This window comes from Odontesthes bonariensis, chromosome 12 (assembly GCF_027942865.1).
Source record: "Odontesthes bonariensis isolate fOdoBon6 chromosome 12, fOdoBon6.hap1, whole genome shotgun sequence".
Lineage (NCBI taxonomy): Eukaryota > Metazoa > Chordata > Actinopteri > Atheriniformes > Atherinopsidae > Odontesthes > Odontesthes bonariensis.
In genome coordinates, this window is record NC_134517.1 from 19,029,911 (window position 1) to 19,045,959 (window position 16,049).

The 16,049-nt window shown below is 43.3% G+C and overlaps 1 protein-coding gene across 4 annotated transcripts in view; it reads right to left on the bottom strand.

Moving 5' to 3' along the window:
- The window catches only part of gsk3ba (glycogen synthase kinase 3 beta, genome duplicate a), a 36,663-nt gene extending 20,614 nt beyond the window's left edge, over window positions 1-16,049 (bottom strand). For 2 of the 4 annotated variants that reach the window (XM_075479478.1, XM_075479477.1), the window contains exons 1-2: window positions 15,193-16,049; window positions 7,560-7,753 (exon numbers count right to left, since the gene is read on the bottom strand). In XM_075479478.1, coding sequence (XP_075335593.1) covers window positions 7,560-7,753; window positions 15,193-15,280 — 282 coding nt within the window. In that variant the 5' untranslated portion in view covers window positions 15,281-16,049. The remainder of the gene's footprint in view (window positions 1-7,559; window positions 7,754-15,192) is intronic. The other 2 variants (XM_075479475.1, XM_075479476.1) reach the window with 2 other exon arrangements.

Genomic DNA, 16,049 nt, shown 5'->3' on the forward strand with positions numbered 1-16,049 from the left:
AGAAAGCTGCACATCACTGTGGCTTAGGACGGAAAACACACTTGCCATTCGTCATCTAGTTCAACAACAATGTCATTGACTACCACGTCCCTGTCACGAGCCAGCGTGCCAGTTTGAGAAAAATGGATGAGGTCGCAGCAAAGGCATGGTACTAAACAGATAAATGGGCTGTTCATTCCTTTATGACACCATTACACTGTGAGGCACGTTCCCATTACCATTAAAAGGCTCTAATACCTAAAGAATATGGCCCTTGGGAATCGGGAAATGGTTCAAAATCAGCAGAAACAGTTCCAAATACAATATGTAAAGATAAAAGGGTTTATGCAAAGATAGTTTAATTGGTCGCTAGAGCAGCATGTAAGCTCTGAGCCTTGACAGAGCATCCAATCTATTATCACGTACAATGTTGTCCATGCAGAAAGTGGTGGCACATTTAGACTTTCTCAAGAGTGGTCAGGAATTCTTGCATTAGACAAAACTTGGAAAAAAAATATATATAGTCTTCATATACGCAGCTTTTAGCTTATGATTTTTGAGAAAATCTGATGTGTATTCCAACTGAAAAAAAATAATATTTATATATATATATATATATATATATATTAAAAAGAACACAGGCTAAATAAGCGATTCCCTGGTTAACAGTTAACAATACATGATTACGGTACTTCGTTAAGTAGCTGGCGGAAGTATCATCAACCATTAAACCTGTACAAAGCATACTGTGGGTTTCTACAAGCTGTGAGGAGTCTCTCAGGACGTGTGGTTCACCGGCTTAACACAGACCTGATGCACTGGCTGATTTTGTGTCAGGCGAGTTCGGTGCAAAAGCACGCTGCACATGAGTCAATTTGGCAATTGTTAAAATGGGCCCACATTGGACAGTGGTGACTAAAATCACAACTACATCTGACACTAAAGTTTGTGGTTTCAAAATGACATGTTTGAGTTTTGCAGTCATGGCTATTTAAAGCCGACATGATTCAAATTGTTTCATCATTTTACTCATTCAAAACAATTTAGACTGGTTAGAGAGGGCAATAATTACCAATTATTTTCATTACTGAGTAACTCAACTTAATTTTATTCATCGTTTGACATGATTGGTTAATTAGAAAGGCATTCATTGTGTGTCAGTCCACTAAATGTGAGGGTGTGATGCAAGGTCATAAACTGAAGCCATTTCGGGGTTTGGACTGGCATCCAACAGTAGCGCATTGGGAAAAAAAATGATTCCAAAGGGTATTTTCAATCAGTACAAGGCAGAGCGATAAATGTGCTTAAATGGCAATGAATTTTACCCATTGTGTGCTGGCCTGAGAAAATGCAATCAATAAAATGTCATTCAATTCAAATATAATGCCTCTGTGTGACCGCGGCCTGAAAGGAAACGCTTTTCAGTTAAACAACAGAAGAAAAAGAAACCCGGTGAATATTCACATTTGGACAGTTCGATCAGTAAAACTTTAGGTGTGTAGCCGACGGGGCACCTGGCTGAATGCAACTGTCAAAAATGGTAAACTGTAACGCTGGCTCGCAGTCTGAGGGAGAAACTAATGTAGTCCCTTATTGTATGGGTAAGGACCAATGCCGACTGGGTGGAGGGAGATGCTGTTCTTTATTTAATAAGGGTGCAAACTGCAATTTGTATTCCTTTATTAAACAGAGTCATTTCTCCACTGGACAAGACTTCCTCCTCAGCAGCAGCACCACAGCTCTGCAGAGCACCTTGTAGCTCAGCAGCCTGGTATAGATGACACCCTCAGCCTAATTCACTTACAGTCAGAGGCAAATGGTCCAAACAGTCCAGCCCCTGCTTTTTTCCACTCTCTACACAGCTATGACCAACACACGGACACACAACCCCCACACCGTGAAGTGACATCACTGCACATAGGTCATAGACCAGCCATCGAACCGCCGTGCACTGCAGGCAACGCCCTCGTCCTCTCGCACTGGAGTGTTCGAGGGTGTGCCGGAGATGGCAGCATATGGAGGAGGAGCAGACAGGCTGTTGAGTAAAGCCCTGCCCAGCTCCTCTTATACTGCAGTACTTCCTGCTGACCCGTCATCCGCCAGTGTCTCAGCAGCGGAGCCGGCAGAGACCGAACGAGACAAAAGCAGACAGATGGAGTAAAAATCCAAGAGAAAATGCCTTAATTGCAGGCTGCTAGAGGTGCTCCACCTGAGCACTTTGTGCCGCTGATGTGCAACACCGGACAAAAGCACATCCAGCTCCAGAAAGATTAAGAGCAGAGACCAAAATCATATCACCTACACAAACACGTGGCCCGTTCTGCTGTTATGCTTAAAAGACGAGCTTAAGGATTCAACCGAAGGTCCACAGCTGTACTTTGTGAAGCCCCCAAAAAACATCAAACCAGCAATGTGACAGCACAGGTCACACCAAAAAAAAAAAAAAAATTAATTATGATTCATGGGGTTTGCTACTGTGAAGAATGCTCAAGGCTGGTGACCTAAAAGGAACATTCAGGTGATAGGTAGTCACAATAAATCTAGTCTTCTTATTCTCTCTGTGTTGGATGTTTACTGCCCTCTGCCAAATTAGGTCACTTTATCAAGCCTTTATGGGTGGAAAATGTCAGCGTGTCTATTAGGTCAGTCACTGATCTAATAGACACGGTTCGGTGAGTTCACATGATTTAAACAGGATGCATTTGTAGATATTCCTGCCACATCTCCGCAAATCCTCAAACAGCTCGACTTCATTACCCTTCTATTTTAAATTCTGTGAACAGGCCTTTTTTTCTTTTTTCCTCCCCCCTTTCTTCTCTACTGGCAGTCCTGTGAAAAACTAAGAAGCTGCCAAGGAACACCTTGACTTTTTCAACCTATTTGAACAAGCTATCCCTTGATTCCCTTTGAAGCAAATAGGATGCCGTCAAACACATTATATGAATGAATCACGTTGATGTTTTTCACTGATTTTCATTGCCTAGAACTATCGAGCAAAATAAGGGAACAAAACATCACTCGCGTACAAAAAGTGAGTTCACCCAAACATATATCACACCTTTAAATCTGTTCAATTTGACTGAACTGAAACAAAACATCTAAGTCTTGCTGCTGTGGCTACATAGTATAGTCATTAACAACATGACACGTCCTTAAAGAATCTGCACATACGTGGTGATGGCAATTTGTACGTGTCTCCAATTAGAAAAAGATTAAATAAATTTGACCTGCACAGGGGGGGAAAAAATGCTTTGGTTAATCTAAAGGAACAGAGGAAAAACTACAGTTTGCTCATAAACACAAAGGCAAATATCAGCTTCTTGGGAAAAATGTGGGAACCGTGCGCATCGTGAAGCACGATAGTGGCGCCATCATGGCTCTGGGGGTTTTCAGTTCAAATCAAAAACTGGATGAAGATTACGCCGGGCCATAATTCTCTTCTTTTAACAGGGTAACGATCACAAGCATACTTGCATTTCCACTGAGGAACACGTATTGATACATATGTTACTATTTGCTTGATTTTTTAAAAACTTTTTTTTGACAACTATAGGTTTTTAGTCAGTCTCAAGCTCAAAAATAAGTTGGATTATAAATAAATATATATATGTATATATATATATATATATATATATATATATATATATAGACACACACACACACATATATATATATATATATATAAAAAAGGTTGATTTCCTAAAACAACAGAGCAACAATGCAATGGTTAATGTATTTACTGGGAACCTTTCTCCTTATTGAGCTGCACATTAATGAACATTTGCGTCTCCATTGAGTATTTACAGCAGCGTATGTGGGGCTTACTCAAAATAACCCCGTATCTTTCTTCTCTGTAGCGTACAAACATGTCACCCAGTTCAATAGCAAGGTTCAGCGACGTCCTTTTTATCTATTCAAAAATAATTGCCCTGAGGGTTTGATGTGGGATTGATCGGCTTTATTCATTCTTTAATGAGATTTGTTGCCAATGAGAAAAGCGCAGTGTGCTGCTGGCCTTATTGTTTACCACTGTTGCCTAAGAGTAGCTGCCACCAGACATGCTCTCACTCCGAGTGAACGTTCTAATGCGAGCATCCATTTTCCAATAGGCTGATACGTGATCCCTCAGATGGGAATGGGCACTGCCCTCATAATGCACCACAAGCAGACTGAAAGACCACCAAGATGGTCTCTCACATTCATCTGCTACAGCCTAATGCAGAGCCTGTTCACATGATTACCCTGTTTGACTCGTGTGCATGTCAGTGAGAGGAAAATAAAGCACTTGCACGTGCTGGGTTTGCACGGTTTGGTCGACCTGGGCTCACTGCACAAATCGGTGGGGGGGCAAAAGGAAAAAAAAAAAAAAACAGAAAGCAGGTGTTGTAACCGGGTGTGCACACTTGATCGCGCATGCTTGCAGTCATGTGAAGAGTCTTAGCTCTCATTTACCTCATTTTTCCTCACAAGCTGTTCACAAGGAGAACAGGGCTGAGCAAAGAGAAGCGGACGTGGAGAGTGGTAGACAGCTGAGGCAGAGGGTCTGCCTCCAAGAGGAAACCGTGCAATATATGTGTGCATGTGATCTTCAGCTGATCACTGCGCTGTTAAAAGATGCAACCTGCTGGTGCCCCATGCTAATCGCAGGCAAAGAGGAAGAGCAGGATATGACTTCATTATAGTCTGCACGCAGAGCCACAAGGAGTGTGTGTTGCCCCTGTGAATTTGGTGGCAGATGGTCGACCCCCACAGCATTAAGTGACATCATTTATCTTGTTTCAGAGAGCGAAGCACGAGCTCGTACTGGAGAACGCAGCCGAACCTCGGAGAAGGTTAAAAACCAGGGCACTGAGCCGCACGAAACGTTTAGCCGAGCCACTTTGGCAAAAGCGTTGCAGGCTCCAACTAACTTCCAGCAACTCTCGTGGGAAAATGGAGCTGCAGGTTGCGAGTCTGAGAGTCAACCCGTGAAGGTCCTCTAATCCTGAAACACCGACTGTTCAGCAGATAGAAAATAATAACCAATAAAAGGAACAGCTCTAACCATTTTAAATCTGGGCAAACGCCCCCTCAGATACATTTCATATGTTTTGCCTCATTTAATAATTGTATTCATTCATTTCCTTCCTTTTTTCATAGGTTTGAAGTACATCAGTCCATGAGTGTTACAGTATGTACCGTGTTACTAACATTAGTGCCCGCAGCACTGATATTAACAGGCTATTATCACAGCGGACATTTTAACAAGTCACAGCAGAAAAAGTACATATCACATAAAGTGCATTTAGCTGCATTAGTTTAAGGACCTTGCCGATCTATTTAAAGTGTCTCACACGTACCCCAAAACTATCCCCGCCCCAGTGCCTCGTTTAGGCCTCGACTGCACATTAACAACATGTCAAAGTACGAAGACGAACATAATGAGCATGCCTAATGGCCGCGTTGTGCACAAACACATTATAATGAGAGCGTTCATGAGCAGCCTTCGTATTTTTCGAGGCACCTTTTAACTAAAGAACACGAAGTGAGCGCAGCTGTGAAGAGCGAAAGTGTCATGTTGATGTGTTCCTCACTCTGGCAGAAGCCGCCGGACGTTATGATCATTCCTGCAACAGGTAAAGGTGTGACCGCTATATATACGACAACACGGATGTGTAAAGCTGCACAGCAACGCTCCCTAACACCGTTTCCAACCTTTGACATCAATGGCTCTCTGAAACAGAGCTCTGGAACAGAGCCGTAAGGTTATAACTGAAAGAATGGGTTCAAGCTTAGGCACTGGCTCCGAACCAGGACTGGAACTGCTTCAGTCAAAAAAAAAAAAAAAAAGGCGTATTAGTGGGTTTAAGTAGATTTTAGATCAAAAGCGGCTGATCTTCATTAGAAAACGCTGGATGAAAATTAACTGGAACCCGTGTAGAACAAAGGACTGTGTGATAAATACAACGAACCGGAGCGCAGTGTATACAAATAAGACGGATCTAACTATGGGTGTGACCTAGGGGTGTGCAAAATAATCGTCATGACGATGCATCGCGATTCTAATTTTCGCGATCTACTGCATCGATTCTTGACGCCAAGTATCGATTATTTAAAAAAAAAAAAAAAAATTTTTTTTTTTTTTTTTATGCCTTTAATGATAGGACACATGCAATTGATGCATTTCGCTGCAAGGGATGTTTGCAATATTTTTATATATATTTTTTTTTTAGTTTTATAAAGCCTATGCACTTTTTTTTGTCTGTACTGATCATCCCTATTTTGTTATTTTATAGTTTTATAAATCCTATGCACTTTTTGTGATGAGTGTGTCCAGTAATATTTGTTTTAATGGCAATACCTCCAAAAGTTGTTTCAATAAATACAGTTATGAATTGATTATCTTTGAGTTATGTATCAATTGAAGACACTATCCAGATCATACACAGCTAGTCAGCCACTGGTAATGGCTGTATTATTTTTTTTAATTATGTTCATTGAAAATATCGCAATGCACGTGATGCATCGCAATAATTCACGTATCGTGATGCATCGTGATAGTATCGCATCGTGGCATGTGAATCGTGATTCGAATCGAATCGTGACTTCTTTGCCAATACCCACCCCTAGTGTGACCTTCATGAAAATTTTTTGCTCTGGGTTTTATCCCTACAGTACAGCAGGAAGATTGTCCCAAGTATTTCAAATCAACTCACTAAAAAAAAAAAAAAAAAAAAAAAAGAAGAAAGTTGCACAGAAACCTCCCGATAGCTGCCGTTTAGGGGCAAGTCAAATAAAAAAAAAAAAAAAAACGCACGTCTAAGCGGGTTTTAGGCGCCAAAACAAAAGCGGCCCAATGCGAGCTCGCAAAACATGAAACGCTTTTAACAATTTTTTCGGGCTTTTTTCGACCATCTCTCCTTGAAATCAATACAGTAATTTAGACGGTGAAAAAAAAAAAAAGCATCAAAAATGCTCATTAATCCAAATCTATCGCCGACTAACAGGATGTCCATTTTCTCCCACAAAGCAAAAGTTCAAATTAAAGGATATTTTTGTATTTATCATTTACATGGAGGGGGGGGGGGTATGCATAACCAGACTTCTTCGCCATGACATCACCCCCCCCCATGTCCATGTAAAACACACTCACTCCCTCGGCAAGCCTTCAGTCAGATCTATTCAAAGCACAAGAGGAGGATTCCAGCTGAGCTAAATTTGGAAAGAAACGTGACGTCTCGGTGGCAACCGAAGTAAACCTGACAGATGACTCGAGTATCAATCAGTTCACGTTTGTTTGAGAGAGGGGAAAAAAAAAAACGTCACACCGCTACCACGCACACATTAAAAGAAGGAGTGTGTTGAAGGAAGCGTCAGATTTTTCCCTTTGTTTGGTCTCGTTTTGCAGCTCCTCTGATCTCCCCGTTCGTGTGAAAGATCCCTGCGTTCGCATCTCATTCACACTTACTCGGATCCATTAACGTGGAAAATCTGTTCTTTGGTCTGAATGAGGGCATGTTTGTGTGCGTCAGTCATCATTTAGCCATCCACCCTGCCCTTTTGTGTTTCGAGAGAGGCATTGTTTCTTTTTTTTTTTTTACCTTAAATCTCTTGTCTTGCAGGACCTTCTTGATGGCTACTAGTTCTCCAGAGTCGCAGAGTTTAGCTTGGTAGACGACGCCGAAAGAGCCGTTGCCGATGACCTTAGTGTCCGTGTAGCTCACTTCCTGTGGCCGGTCGGGGCCTTGACCCGGAGTGGCCACAACTGTCGTTACCTTGCTGCCATCTTTATCTCCTACAGGGAGACACAAAGAGTCAAGAGAGACACAGGCTGTCAGAACAAAGTGGGGAGAAAAAATTCATATATATTTATACACATCGTGAAAGGAGACATGACAGCTTATGTGAAGAATGTCCTCAAACAAGATTTTTTTTGTTGTGCTCTTCTTTTAGACTTAATGTCTAAAAGACATAAACAGTAACACACCGAATGACCAGGAGATGATCAGGTCTGCACGCTTTTTAGCGCCAACAAGCTGACTGACCAATCTGGGTCATTTTTTTACAATTTCCATTTGTTAAAGGCAACCTAAAAGGTGCGCCGTGGCATTCCTCTGCTTTAATTACCTGCTTTATCTGCTTTTCCCTGAAGCATTTTTATAATTCAAGATGTGGAAAAGTGGAAAAATCTTTAGGACATCGTCCCTTTACTTGAAAATACTTTTTTTTTCTTCTTTTCCACTTTTCCTTCTTTTCAAATCCCTCAGTCCAAGAACTTGGGAGCACCTTATTGACAGAGATCGGATCCCCTACTTTTGGAGAGACTGTAAACATTGTTTATGGGCAAATTTTCTTTTCAAACGACTGTATTTACGGTCGATCAACAGAAAAAAAAATAAATGAATCGTTTCAATCAGGACAAGATAAGATATGGAAAAGAACAAATGGGCGAAGAAAATTGGTTTCATCTTTCTGACGCGTCTTGTCGTCACACACGATAAGGAAGGCAAGAAGTGTGTGTGTGACAACACAGATGTATAAAAATCTGTCAGACAGGACATCACGCGACCTTTACCCTGCCAGCTCCCTAGTGCAAAGTCCAGCCAACGTCCGACTAATGTGTGAACAGAGCAGGTAGGGCTTCGCGAGCTGTAACAAAATGCTGATTTTCTCTTTCTGCAGCCGTGAGAAAAACACATCTCACAGGAAAAATAAATAAATAAATCACCCATTATGAACGGGAAACTGCGGAGAATGTGCATGCCCCGAGTAAGTGTGCATATTAATCAGATTTTTTTTCCAAATCTCAAAACACCAGCACCAACTATTCTCTGTAGATAAGGCGGCGATGGAAGCGCTCACCGTTTACTTCTAAACAACTGCAGCCTGAGCAACGGCAGGAGATGAAGATGATGAAACGATACCAAAGACGGTTATCGCCGCAGCGTTTCCGTGGAGAAACAGGCATGTTTAGGTGCTGGCAAATTTGAGGTCGTTTGTGAGGCCGATGTAAAACCTGCAGCAGAGCACATGCAACAGCGCCACAGTGAGCATTTCTATCCGTGCGTCGGCCTTCATTTTGTCCCCTAAAAACTTTTGTTGGCTATGGCGACTGAGAACAAATTTTTATTTTTTTTTACATGAATGACTGTAATACAGAGAAAAGGAAATATGAACCGTCTCTTTACAAAGTTTGGACCAATAGTTGGCGTTAAGCGCAAAACAGAAACTATTCCAGCCTCCGACATTTCTTATTTCTTGTTAAAGTTGAGTGAAGCTGCAAGCAGTACAAACACCAACTAAGTGGACAAAAAAAAAAGCAAAGGTCTGCTGTTATAGTTTGCGTCGCTGAAATGTTACATTTCTGGGGCAGTGTACGCCATGCTTCAGAGAAGTTTCAGCATATCCTATGAATCGGGGAGCAACGCAACACTGTGGGCTCCGAAAGGATTCGACATTCAAGCATACGTTTGGCTTCAAAGGGGAGTTCATTGGTTCTCTCCTGTTGCCCCTGACCGCTTCCACCTCCCTGGAGTGGCTTCAAGGGCTAAAGTCCACATTAGCTGGCAGTTAATAGGACAGCCAGCTAAAAGTGCGTTACACAGGCAAGGAAAACATTATTCCTTATTGCTTTCAATTAACTCCTGCATTACCACATGGCCTATACAAGAAAATCTACAAAATCCACAAAGTCCTTGATTAATTCATTAGGAAGCTTGATTTTTATCCATCAAACCTACAGCAGAAGAAACTGAATCTATCAAATACATCCAAAACTGTGTTCTCTACATTTAGGCGTTTCTTAGATAGCCCAGTGTGTACGAAGACACGTCCCATGAAAGGATCAGAGGCGCTTAATAACCTGTGATCGGTCAGTATCGGCTGATGATACTGGCCAACATGAGTTTTGATCAGGCTCTACGCTTTCCCTTATTCACCAAGTATGTGTTGAATCCATTCAACCAGAAAGAAATGAAAACAAATCAACATTTCTGATTGATAGTGCGGAGGTTCACCGGTCAATTTCAAGTCTAATTGGCTAATTGAGGTTACTTTCCAGCAGGATTATTGATTTTACCAGATGTAGCGCCTGCATGGATACATATTCACAGAGGAGGGGAGAAAACAAAAACAAAACACAATCTGTGTTTTCCCGTTCGTGTGCGTGTATGACCAGCCTACTTTGCCCCTCGGGACTTCCACTAACGAGGACATGCGTGTAATGAAAGATTCAAAAGATCTAAAGGGGTCTAAGCAACAGAGAGAACTTCTCTCTCACAGAGTCTACAAATAATAACTGCAGACAGACACTGGAGCACAAAAAATAGACTGTGTGTGTGTGTGTGTGTGTGTGTTTCTAGAGAAATCTGCCTACATATTCCAGTAGGGCCTTCTCTACGACGCCTCTGCACTTCCTCAAACCGTGAGAAAGAGTCCGTGCACTCTCTCAAACACACAGACAGCGTATAAAGCTCGCAGTGAGATCCCACCCTGGATTGAATAATGGATGACCAAGCGATTCAACCGCATTTCAAATGGCCTTTTTCCTTTTCACCTTTTTCAGTGACTGATTAGAAGGCTCCATCGTGACCTTTCAAACACCTATTCGAAGAGAAAAAAAAAAAAAGTCACTTGAAATATCTCCAAATCTTCCCACAGACTTCCCTGCATCTTGCTGCTATGTGACCTTTTCACAATTAGAACCAACAAACCAAAGATTAGCTGCACTTCACATGCCAAATGACACCCCCGTTCTTCCAAAGCTACAATCATACCTTTATTCTACTAAATTCTCCCTGATGTGAACCACCAGAAAATTAAATGCTGAAGCCTGGCGAGCGAAAATAAGAGTAACAAAGAGATTCGAATGATTGAAATTCAGATGGCTACGTTGTCGTATAGCCTGCCCACGAAATGAAGTAACGCGTTAAACCAGAGCACGAATTCACGAATCCATGTAGCAAAACTCAGCTGCAGAGTGGCACCACAGAGACGGCTGTGGCAAACTTTTAGCCTGGGACATCAATAGTCAATTCGGGTCACCAGGCTAGCTCAGGCCCGCAGCTGGAAATGGCCGGCACGTGCGAACAACGGGGACAAAGTCGAGCGACAGCTGAGCGGTTACAGGACACGAGCGGAGATGGGCATCTTTTTGTAGCCAATCACAAAAAAAAGCAGCTGTATCTAAAATAGAAGAGAAACAATGGAAGAAAAATGTCTTTTCTTCAATTAAAAATGTGACTAATTAAATAAAGTGCAAGACGATGTGCGATGGATAGTTAGATATTTAGAACCTCTGTTGAGTCAGTTCAAGAGTTAAGAGTTTCAAGTTTACTAGTAAAACGAATCACGTATTTATTCACACCCTTTATGACAACGTTAATTTCCATCCGCATGTTGAAGGAATTTTCCACCAGTCTTGTTTTTATGATGGGCGCCTGGGACCACCGAGTTAAGTCTTCTCCAGCGGGGGGGGGGGGGGGGGGGGGTCTGTGGCCAAAACATTGCCCATGCCATTAGGGGAAAAAAATAAAATAAAATCTATTGAGAAATCTATTGATGGAAAACCGGGATCATTCAGTATGTTCAGGTAGTCAGCTGACCTCTTTCTTTTTTTAAATAGGTATTTAACCAAGCTGAACCTTGACTTGACCAACTGAAGCAACCCCAGATAATTTACCTAGTTAACGTGAGGTAGAGACTTCTGTCTGTGCAGGCAGAGTATGTTATATTTAGGGACAATCGCAGCTAAATCAGCTAAATCACGCAAACTAAGTCTCCCCTTGCGTTATGACAGAAGCCTTCTTTCACACTGGACTGCAGCGTGTCTCCCTTCCGACGACGACATACGGACGTTAGGGGCATCAAAATGGTGTTGATGAGCAGCCAAGTGCTGCTTCTTTGCTCTTCGCACCCGCTGCTGCCCCAGTGCGTCTCGCTTTTCGAACCATTAGGTAACCACTGCCCGGATACCTGAATTGTGGCACGAGCAGATGTGTGCAGGTATAGGCAATCGAGCGATGTCTTCCACAACCGTTTCACAGCTGATGACATGATTCGCTGCATTACTGGAACATCCGGTTACAGGAATGTCAGCACTGTCGCACAGCTAACTTGGCCGAAGGAACACAGAGAAGGACACAGGGTTTTTAACAGGAAATCATGTGTGTGCATTGATTTTAGATAGAGTGGTGCACAGCCGGCAGAGCCGTGGCCGCTCAGTCCTGCCACCACACTGACTACACCCCACAGACGGATCATCCTCACATTTCTCTTCATTTCTGACTGAATCTGATGGTTCCTTCCCAGTAGGCCCCGCTGTTTCATTAGGAATCAAAGAGTGCAATTAGTTCATTTTGTTCCGTCATCACTTGTAAAATGTGAGCGAGAAGCATAAAGGACGAGGAGGAAAGGGGAGGAGAGAAGAACAGCTTTGAAATGCAAAGCAAGCTGCTCATTGTTCTTGGCCAGCTGCCTCACCCCCAAAAAAACAAAACCTATGAGTGCTCGTGTGGGTGTGCAAATGTATACGTGCCTTTCCATCTGCCTGCGCTGGAGGGGTAAAAGCATTCTCTCCGTGATCATACACACAAGCGCTACAGCTGCTTAGGATCATCAAGCCAAGTTATTCACACACATGGGCAGAAGAATGTGCCTGCTTGGGTGATAGGATGGCAGAAGTCAAGGTAATGGTAGATGACAAGGAGGTAGATTCTAAGGAGATGACACGTGTTGTTTTCTACTTTCACTTCAAAGCTCAGTCATGATACGGCTGACGTATACAGCACATAATGCCTCTCTGAATGACAAATCTAATTTTAGATTTTAAAGAAAGAAAAAAGGGTTTCTTGAGTCACCTGTTACTGGGAAATAAACTATTTTCACCAGAAAAAAAAAAACCTCACAAGCAATCGTTTAATTTTTCAAGCTGGAAAAAATTGTTTGGGGCCAATTAATTGTTCCAAAAAAAGACAAAAGAAAAAAATAAATAAATAAATAAAAGAAAAAAAGAGAGAAATTTGTTTGGTCCAATTATTCTCCACAGCTGCCTTTTACATCTTTGCTTCACAGGAGCAGGAAATACTCCGGAGTCGCATCTTGTATCTTGTTTTGTTCACAGCACGTCGGCAACAGCAGACGAGGGTCCCAACCCATCCGCAACGACGACCGTTTTTTGTGTTCCGATATGATACCTCGAGTATTTGAATGCATCCACGCTGCTGAAGAGCGAGTGGAAAGCAGCACAAATGTCAGCATAAAAGTGCTACTCTGACCGGCACACACACACACGCGTATCTGTAATCCTGCAGAGGATTACCTGCAGCCATCACACCCCGTCTCATTCAGTCACTTTCCAGGCGCCGTAAAAAGGGTAGCTGTCCAAGTAATCTCTGCGTTAACTCTGCCGAAAATGTTGCGTAAATTTTGCGTTCTCACACACAGCCCCTCAGGAACTCGTCTCGGTAATCTCAGGGTCTCAGTCTGCGGGTGAAAATGTCTAAAAGGAAGTGCTTTGAGACCTTTTCCCCATTTACTTGTGTGTGGTTTAGTTTCTTGTAGCGAACATCTTACACACCTTCTGCTTTCACTCCAGTGTGAGAGCGCAGATGTCCACAACCTTTCCCGTGGACTTCTTGGACTGACTCCATGGAAGCACGAGCCGAATCAACCTTCGCTTTACTCTTAAACAGAGCCATTTCACAGCAAGGACGACCTCTCGATCGAGACGACTCCTCATCGAACAAATAAAACCCTTCAAAATATCCTCGATTATCTACAAATCAACGTAGAATCAAAATGCTAGTTGCGAAAATTTATTTGAGCTACAATACATCTTTTAAAGCTGGAATATAATTTCAAGATACTGATAATATAAAAAAAACTAACGCCATATTTTTTGCTTCTATATTGCAGACTAACTTAGACTTAACTGATAGCGGATGGGTATGATGTTACCAAACAAATTGTGAGCACTGTGGATATGCAAGCTCCTGTCAATACAACACCCACACCATGTAAGATAGGTAGAACAGGTATAGGGCTTGGGACTGGACTTATTCTTTGCTTATGTGTCACGGTCCAGTGGTTTCTGCCAAGGCCCAGTAGAGAGAGCCTCACCCTACTGACACACATCCTGATCACGTCACAGTCCTACAGCTCAATCCACATTCCTGGGCAGTCATTTTCACAAGCCTCCATCCAGCACGGTCTATTAAAAAAAATTGAATTTAGTCTAGTAACATACAAGTGTAATGCAGTTTTTTTTGTGTTTTTTTTAAACCATAGTAGTTCGCATCAGAAACAGATTTCCATGAGACGAAGTCGAATAGGGAACCTGTAGCGCCCATGCATTTATCAAATGCTGTAAAATCCCCGTTTTCAAATAGAATAATTTGGTTTCAAAGCATGCAGAGGGTCAGTGAGCTTTTTTTGTCGTTCTTCTGAAAGAGTGGCAGACATGCCATATAGCCTAGAACCAATTAAATCTGACAGGAGGTGTATGGAGCTGAGCAGACTCCCCGTGCTCAGCTGATAGGCCAAGTCAGTCGCGTGGCTTCATCTCCGCAGCCACCGTAACTTCACGAGCAGGACACTCGGCGTGACGCTCCTCAGCCCGTCGCCACGTCTAATTTCGACACGGCCCCACGGAAATGGGACCGGTAAAAATCAGTCCTTTCGAGGGCCGCGTCAGTTTCGCCCGAGTCAACTACGGACGCACCTTCCGCTTCTACTCTTGCGTAACGGACCGGCCCCATCGCTTTAACCCCATTACGCATAGGGTTGGTGCTGTGTAGTAATGCCACCGTGAGATCTAATCTACATTGAAATGGTCAATAATCAGACCGGATCTGCGGTAACAGGAGTGGACTCGGTTTTAGACTTGGGACGGTGCCAGCACTATCTTCCTCTGGCCCAGCCCAGCCCGGCCCGGCCCCGGCGCGGCCTGCTTGGCTGACCGGCCCCGGGGCGGCGCGTCACAGTGCAGCGATGTGCACACACAGGGTAGGCAACAGCAGTGCGTGCCGCTAAGCACCATCCAATCTCTGTCTGCGACACAGACGTGTGACAGGGCCGAGCTATTCGGAGCTAACGCTGTGCTAGCTTGACACATTCTCGAGCTGGTTAATGAGAAGACATTTAGCGAGCAAAGGTGGCCCAACAGAGGGCCTGGTTCATGCAGGGGGTGGGTGGGGGGGATGAAAAAAGCTACTCTAGAATTAGAGGTGTACTTACTGCTGACTTTCATGCTGCCGAAAGCAGAGGGCTGCGGCACTGGTTTGCAGCTCTCTGCGAAGGATGTGGTCCTGGGCCGACCCGACATGATCCAATCCCTTTGATTCTCTCGACACGGAGGCTGTTACTCTCTAAACCGCAGGGCTGATCGATTCGCCGGACTTTCTCATCCAAAAAAGGATGACAGCAAATGAATATTACTATGATTAACAGAAAGGGCAGACAAAAAGAGACCCTTTTATCCCACTATCCCTCACACTACTTTGAAACACCTAATAAACTACCGTTTTCTTTCACATAGACGGTCAATCAGAACATCGTTTCCTCTTTATATTCCAGGTTTTCTCTCAACGGGCCTCAGAAGACACGTCTCCGACTAAAATAGTCATGAATCTGGCCTCTCCCTGTGGCCCCCTCGTTTAAAACCAATTGCGATTTCTGTCTGGATGAATTCCACAAAGATGAGGACGTGTTAGCTCAGACGTTGATCCAGCGCGGATCAAAGGTAAATGTGGCGTTTTCTTGTCGATTTGGGACACATGCAGTTCCTCTTCATATCCCGATGTGGAGGCTCAATGATCCGACTGCCATGGCGGCTCCCTCGCTATACCCTAGCCTACAGACCGTCCAACGGAAAATCTGTCAGTTGCCACCGTCTTCTTCTTCTACGAATTCGCTGGCTTTATGCTGACACTAATTTCGGCTTCGCCGTCGTCAAATTTCGGCGTCTGTACCAAGGCCCTGGGAGCAACGAGTTACTCAGAAAATATTGGTCTTAAGGTACAGAGTGCGACGATACTGAATGTCTTTTTTTTTTTTATTCCTTCCCCATAGGTTTCGGGCTCTCAGTCTTTGTC